The sequence below is a fragment of the Zingiber officinale genome, chromosome 4B, assembly GCF_018446385.1.
Source record: "Zingiber officinale cultivar Zhangliang chromosome 4B, Zo_v1.1, whole genome shotgun sequence".
Taxonomy (NCBI): Eukaryota; Viridiplantae; Streptophyta; class Magnoliopsida; order Zingiberales; family Zingiberaceae; genus Zingiber; species Zingiber officinale.
The window spans coordinates 15320983-15328412 of NC_055993.1; the positions used below are offsets into that span (position 1 = coordinate 15320983).

Here is a 7430-nt window from a genome sequence, read left to right on the forward strand (position 1 = left end):
AGGTGGTGGGTGTTATAATGGGAGTGGGTTGTGGATGTCCTAAAGTGTGACAACACTTGGTACTTATTTTTAAATTTTGATAGTTTCTGAATTGTCTTCCTGGAGGAATCCAACAGAATTTTATATTGGGATTCTTGTGAAGTAACAAATTCTTTGTATGAGAGAGAACTGGTAAGGATGAGCTGGTTTCTTCTGTGTAGTTAATCTTCTCCCTTCTACTGTTGTTCATCATCAACATCATGATATGTGGTGTTGGCATTGATCAAAAAAGGATGTTGCCACCATTGAATTATAATTTCTAAAATTTGAGGGGTACCTCAGAATTTGTGAGTTTGAGGAATACTAACTTTACCCAGATCATTACTGCCTTAATCTGATGTTCAGATCAGTCTTTATCCTGTACCAATCACTCTGCGTGGTCTCTTTGCTTGGTTTGTGTGAATGGTGAAACCGGTATATGCTGCTCATAGTGTCCAGTATCATATGAATTTTAAACCTCAGTGGTTCTGTTCTTAACAAACTTGGACTAAATGGAATATTACCTATCTTAATGGTGAGTGTTGGGGGTTAAACTGTAAAAAAACATTGCCTGCGAATTATATATGAGAGCTGTATACTAAGACTAGCTTCCTGAGGATATTAATGGAAATTGCTGTTCATTCCTACAGTCTCCAATTTACCAATCAGCTAGGTTGAAGTAATTGTCTGATACACTATCCAGGTCTACTTCACTTTGTGCTGGAAATCTTCATCCAGACAATGTTTTGCAAGCAGAGCAACAATCTCTATTGAATAAGAAGGCATATTATTCTGAGATAAATAAGTATCATAAAGGGTATGGGCAGTGTGAATACATTAAGTGTACTTTTTCTTAATAGTTAAAAACATTTATATATTATGTTTGTGCTTGCAGCATGCTAAGGGTTATAAAAAATTGGAAAGAGGGATGGTTAAATTGCAAGGATCCAGAGAAATTGTGGAGGTAGATTTTCCATCTTTTTTTTCTTATACTTGTGGACGGACTTATTTTTACCTGCGTCCATTTTACAAAAATCTTAGCTTCACTCTTTATAATTTTTGTACTTGATTCACTCTTTTAGTTATTTGAGATTCAAGTTTTGTGGCATATCTCACAGTTGGTATGGTTAATTTCAACACATATGCTTGGTTCTGTAACCATGAGGATGGACTACTTTTCATGTTATCAATTCACATCTTAACTGTAATGTTCTTTAGTATTCCTAAATTTGGTCTGTGCCAGTGTTCACATGTTAACAGAAAATTTCAGCATTATGCCTCCTTTTAGTGAAACCTCATTGCTTGTAATCTCTTTCATAGTTTACACTGTTGTTTGCTGATGTTAAAGGTTTTTGGTGTAAAAAAAATGTGGTTATGTTGGATGCCTGCGTGATCACTGAAACAGGTGCAAGGATTTAGTACCGAGTGCACTGGTTTCTTTCTGTTACTTGGATTTTGCATGTATGGATCTAAGTATTTGACACAGCTATTTCTAAAAAAAATTAAACACATGATCAATAAGGACATTGGGTGTCAACTTAGCGTTGATGTCCTAGTGTTGGGATCTTAACCTGCATTTTTCAGTTTGATATTCAACAAGGATATGTTGCAACCTAGAAGGATTATTGCAGACAGCCTTTGGCCTTGACTGAAATTTTATTGCAAAGATTTCCAACTATCCAGGATTCATATGAAAACCAATTAGGTTTCGGCAGTAACTTCACCATTGCTACCCAAACCATTTTACCTACTGCCTATACCCATATCTGTTAAAAGTGTCAACTTTACAAACAAAGAAGCAAGAAGCACAAACTTTATAGCTGAAACTCATCAGTTTCCAGTCTCATCAATTTCCTCTATTTTTTCTTGTTCTAATCTTCATGTAGAGCTTTGCAGCTTTTCATTTTCTGCAAATATAATACGTTGGTTTTCCAAGTGAGACATATCTTTAGGTATAGTTATGTAATGAACCTAGAGACCTAAATGTTAATACTATATAATACTAGGGATTAGTATTTTAGGTTGATGATCAATAAACATATGTTAAGAGACTGTATACTTTGGTAAACCCAAAGTAATTTCCTCATTACAACATAGTATTTAGTTGTCATTGACATCATATCCAATCCTAATCATCTTGTCTAGCTGTGGCCCTTCTCAAGTGATGAATCCTATTGCACTTTGCCCCTCTCACTGGCCATAACATTCTATTGAGGGTCGCAGGTGAGCATCACGGTAGATCTCTTGTTTCTACTTGTTTACTCACTAGCTACTCATGTACGTCTCTACCTTGAGCAACTGTTTGCAGTCCTCACTCATTTATGTGCAGCAGATCCATAGCCATTGATTGCCCATATATCCATGTTGCGTGCTTGTCTGCACACAGCTTGTAGGTCTGTAGCCACCACTCTGCTTGTGCACACCCATGTTGTTTGCCTGCACATGGCACATGAATCTGCTCATCGAGTGACAGTCCAGGCAGACACTCTTGCCTAGTCTGGGCGACCCCCAAGCTCTTTGCTTCTTTATGTCAAAGAAATTGATTGAGAAGTATTTTGCTTCATGTGCCATAATTATTTGAGTTAAAGTTCAAATGTCAAGCTCAGATAGAACATCTCACCACTTAGCGGTGAGCTACCAAGATTCCTAAGTCCCTTAGACCGACATGGGAACAAATTGATATCCAATTGCATGTCCTCCTTTGATTAATCCAACATCCCTTTAATCCTAGCTTAATTGTTGGAGAACTTGCTTAGGAGCAAGAATGCTTTTTTTTGTTTGCTTTCTTAAGCTGTTTAGCCTTATAATAGCTTGAAATCCAACATGAGGAAAATAAAACACTCATTTAACCTTGCCATCGCTCGCTCATAGAACACAACACCTTACTTACCTTTCTCTTTCACAATATTCAATTGAGCAACTTGGATTTATTGAGGGTATTGTAGATCCATAAAGAATGCAACAATCTCTCTTAATTAACAGCGATTCTAAAATTGTCCAACCTTTAATCAAAAATCAGTTCGAATTGAATTAGAGACTCAACTAAACTTTATAACATTGACTATTAATAACACTTTTACTTAAAAAATATATTAAGAAGCTAATGATACTAGGTAATTTATACTAAAAGTATAATTTTATTATTGGTCATAACTTCTTTTTTTGTAATTGATAGTTTTTATATTAATAGCATTATTTGTATATTGTACTATCGAAAATGTACTATTAATAATTGTGCATGTAATGATATATAATAAGCATTCTTCTTAAGATTTTATAATGGCTTTGTAATCTCGTATGTGAAATAGTTTTGTTATATATCTCATTTTTTATTTTTCCTTCCGATTATAATTTCACCAATCGAAAGATTGGATGCAGCCAATGTTTGAATTATTTGGCTACCAGAATCTTGATTCTAATGATTTAAACAACAATTTATTTTGTCTTTTGATTGTGTTATAACTAAAGTGAATTGTTGCTTCCATTTTTCAGCCTTTTCATATCACATAATTATTTGTTGTAACATCTTTTTGGTCTCCTTGGGTTTTGCCTCTTATCATATAAGAGTACTCCCCGTCTATTATCTAATGATGATGGCACCTATAATTATTTCTAATACAAGTTTTCTTCACATAACCTGTTCATTGTGATGTCCCAGCATGGTACGACACGGGCATAATTTGTTGTTCCGCCCACTGACCGACATTGGCTCAAGGCAGAGCTTCTCACGGCGGCCTCGCGGCTAGTCGAAGCTGCTATGAGGTAGCGAGGCCTCGCACGAGGCTGTAAAATACCGAAAAATGATGAATAAGGATAAGGGGATTTTCCAGAATTTTTAAAAATTTTCTGAGAATTTTTCGGAGACCGTATGATTTCGTTTACGGGGATAATATTGGGCCCCAGGAAGGCCTGTTTAAGGTACCCAATTTAAACGAGGAAAAGTTAAATTTCCTTTTCCTTTTTCTATTTCTTTTTCTTTATTTTCTCTTCCCCCACGTGCCCTAGCCTCCCACTCTGCTCGCGCCGTCTCCTCCTCTTCTAACCGGCGCCGCACGTGACGGTTTCCACACGCCTCGCGATTTAAGCCTCACCATTCTTTCTTCTTCTCCTTCTTCCTCCCCGAGCCGAACCCTTCTTCCTCCTTCCTCGCGACGCCCCATCCCCACTGCCGCCGGCGACGCCAAGCACCTCTGCACAGAGCCGCTGCCGCACAGAAGTGCCGGCGGCATCCCCTGTACCCTAGCGCCGCCAGTTGGGCCGCCCAAGGGGCCAAGGGGCCGAGGGGCCGGGTGGTTACAATAAAAGACGCCTTTTTATTGGGGCCGATTAAGCCTCCTTGTCGGTCAGGGACAGACTCCGCATGGTATTGCGGGCGCGTCGGGTTCTCAGACTCCGATGGTTTCAGAGGTACCTACCCCGACCGTACCCGTCGTACCCACTTCTACAGTATTTACGATACCACTAGCGATACCACCGGCACATCCGGTACCACCACCAGTGCCTACGGCGTACCAGGCACCACCTCCACCGGTGCCTACTGCACTCAGCACTCGCACCAGCAGCGATAGTTGCTCCCATCAATGCAACCTATATGGGAGCAGCGCTCCTCTACAAGCAATCTACAATATGTGGGAGCAACGCTCCACCACAATAATCCAAAACATGTGGAAGCAACACTCCACCATAAATAATCCATAATATGCACTGGAGCATTGGTAAGCCCAAATGACATTACCAAAAACTCATAATGGCCGGAATGTGACCACCATCGTCTGGCAATCAACAGTGGCATGATATGCTGACAAACAATCCATGCCAAGAATAATATCAAAGTCGACCATTTCCAATACTAAAAGATCTACCATAAGTATCATGTTGCCAAAGTCTAACGGGCAACCTCTGACCTCCTGAGTGACTTCTGTATCACCGGATGGTAGGGAGATAGTTAGTCGCTGCGGTCTAAGAGTAGGTAGTCTACCTATGTCCTTCATAAAGGCACGGGAAATAAAAGAATGCGAGCTACCAGTATCTATTAGCATATTAACGGATAATGCATAAAGTAAAAATCATACCGCGGAAAATGGATCCGTCGGCCCGCTGTGCATCCTCTCTGGTGACCGCGTGAATACGTCCGGTCTCTGGCGGTGGTGAAGGTGTTAGTGCTGCCAAAGGCTGCGGCGCCAGAGTCTGAGCCTGCCACTGTGACAGTGCCGGGTACTGAGCTAGAGACGGATAGGTAGGTTGCGATTGATACTGGACCAAAGGGCACTGGGGTACTCCTGTCCGAGCATGCCAAATGCAGCTGTTGCAGGGGGAGCTGTCCTCTGCTGACGATGTGAGGATTGGGCTCTGTGCCCTCCTCGCTGAGTCCCTATCTGACTGAGTTGAACTCCTTGACCAGAAACTCCGGAAGCAATATGCCGAGCCTTCAACAAACAATCTCTGCTCAGGTGCCCAGGTTGTTTGCAATAATAGCAAACTGAATGTCCCAGAGAGCAGGCTGAGGTGATGTGGTCTCTGGACCCACATCTGGTGCAGCGAATGTCGCTGGCGGATTGTTTCCGATTTTGCTGAGAAGATCGGAAACGTCCTGAATGTAGATCGCCCTCCCAGAAGTACCCTGACCTAGCCGACTGCGACCACTTTGCTGCTGTCCGGTCGCCTGTGCCTGCTGGATCTGTCCTGATGTCTGACCCATCTGCTTCCTTTTCCTGTCCGGAAACGCTCTCTACTGAGCTGACTCAATCATGAGGGCTCTGTCCAACGTCTCTAAATAGGATGAACTCCCGAAACCGACAAGCTTTACTTGCAGATGTCCATCTAGTCCCTGGATAAACTGAAGCATGCGGGAACTGTCCTCAGCAACTAATTTTGGACAAAACCTGGCCAATCGATTAAACTCGGCATTGTACTCCGTCACCGAGCGGTTGTTCTGTCGCAGACTCAAAAAATCCTGTCGATGAGTCATCTGATATGCCCGTGAGAAGTAGCGGCTCTCAAAAGACTCTCTGAATCTGACCTAGGTGATGTCCTGCTCGCCTATGATGGAACGTTGCGTAACCCACCAGGTGTCGGCCTCATCCTGTAAATGGAAAACAACCAACTATGCTTTCTCCCACTCGGAGCAAACCATGTAGAAGAAGGTCCGCTCCATGGTCTCTAACCAGGACTGGGCCACACTCGGATCAGTCTCTCCTTGGAAGAGTGTGAATTGACTCTTCGTCAATTCTGCCAGTGCTGGGATCCGGGCCTGTGCCGCAACAATATCAGTGTGGTGAGTAGGGACGGCTGCAAGAACTGGCGGAACCACTGGAGCTGGTGCTATAGGTAGTACCGCTGGATAGACCGGGGGAGGTACTCCTAGTGCTACTGCATAAGCCGGAGTAGGTGCCGCTGGTGGCACCGTAGGGTTAGCATAGGTGGCCGCGGTTGGAGGTACGGTGGGTGGTACCGAATGTGGAGCAACTACTGCTGCTGGTGCGAGTGCCGGGTGCAGTAGGCACCGGTGGAGGTGGTGCCTGGTACGTGGTGGTACCGGATGTGCCAGTGGTATCACTGGTGGTACCATAAATACTGTAGAAGTGGGTACGACGGGTACGGTCGGGGTAGGTACCTCTGAAACCATCGGAGTTTGAGAACCCGACGCGCCCGCAATACCATGCGGAGTCTGTCCCTGATCGACAAGCTCGACCCCAACGTCCTCTTACGTGGTCGTCCTGCGCCACGTCTCGACGCGGGAGCACGTGCACCTCGCCTCATATATGTTGAATTATAACACAAATATTGCTACAAGTATTAAAATTAAACATCATACCTATTTGCTATCTGGAGATGTTCCGTCGCTGTCCAGTCCCCCTTTATGCCCTCGGAATCCCGTACAAGAAAATCAACGGAAATCCATACAAATCCAAAAAAGAATTCTGAAACATGAACATAACGGAAATCCGTACAAATCTGAAATTGCCCAGTTTGACTCGCAAACCTGACTCTGATACCAAATAAATTATCACGCCCCAGGTAGTCCCTGCCAGAAGAAATTTCGGCAGCATCTCCCCTATACGGGTGACAATATGAAACTTCTTACATCCACCCAGATACCTCGGCCAACACGGCCGGAACAAATGTAGAACATAATAGTACAATAAGCAATCATCCGCGCAGTTTAATAGTAACAACTAAACATAAGCAAAGATAAGGAAACATCGCAAAAACCCTACTCAACTATACCCATAAAGCGCAAAACCGATATCCTACTCAACTACACCCATAAAGCACAAAACTCCAGCATACATCCAAATGAAAACATAGTCTAGGGTGCCGGCTCTCGAGCGGTGCTCACTTGACTACCAGGATTCATAAACTCTAGTACTTAGCCTAGAGGTCTAGAGTTCGAATCCTGGGGAAGGCAAAAA

General features: G+C 43.0%; 1 protein-coding gene across 3 annotated transcripts in view; it reads left to right on the forward strand.

Annotated features, from left to right (window-relative positions):
• LOC121974777 overlaps nt 1–7430 on the forward strand; it is a 66372-nt gene that overhangs the window by 18639 nt on the left and 40303 nt on the right. For all 3 annotated transcript variants that reach the window (XM_042526000.1, XM_042525999.1, XM_042526001.1), the window contains 2 exons: nt 722–835; nt 914–982. In XM_042526000.1, coding sequence (XP_042381934.1) covers nt 722–835; nt 914–982 — 183 coding nt within the window. The remainder of the gene's footprint in view (nt 1–721; nt 836–913; nt 983–7430) is intronic.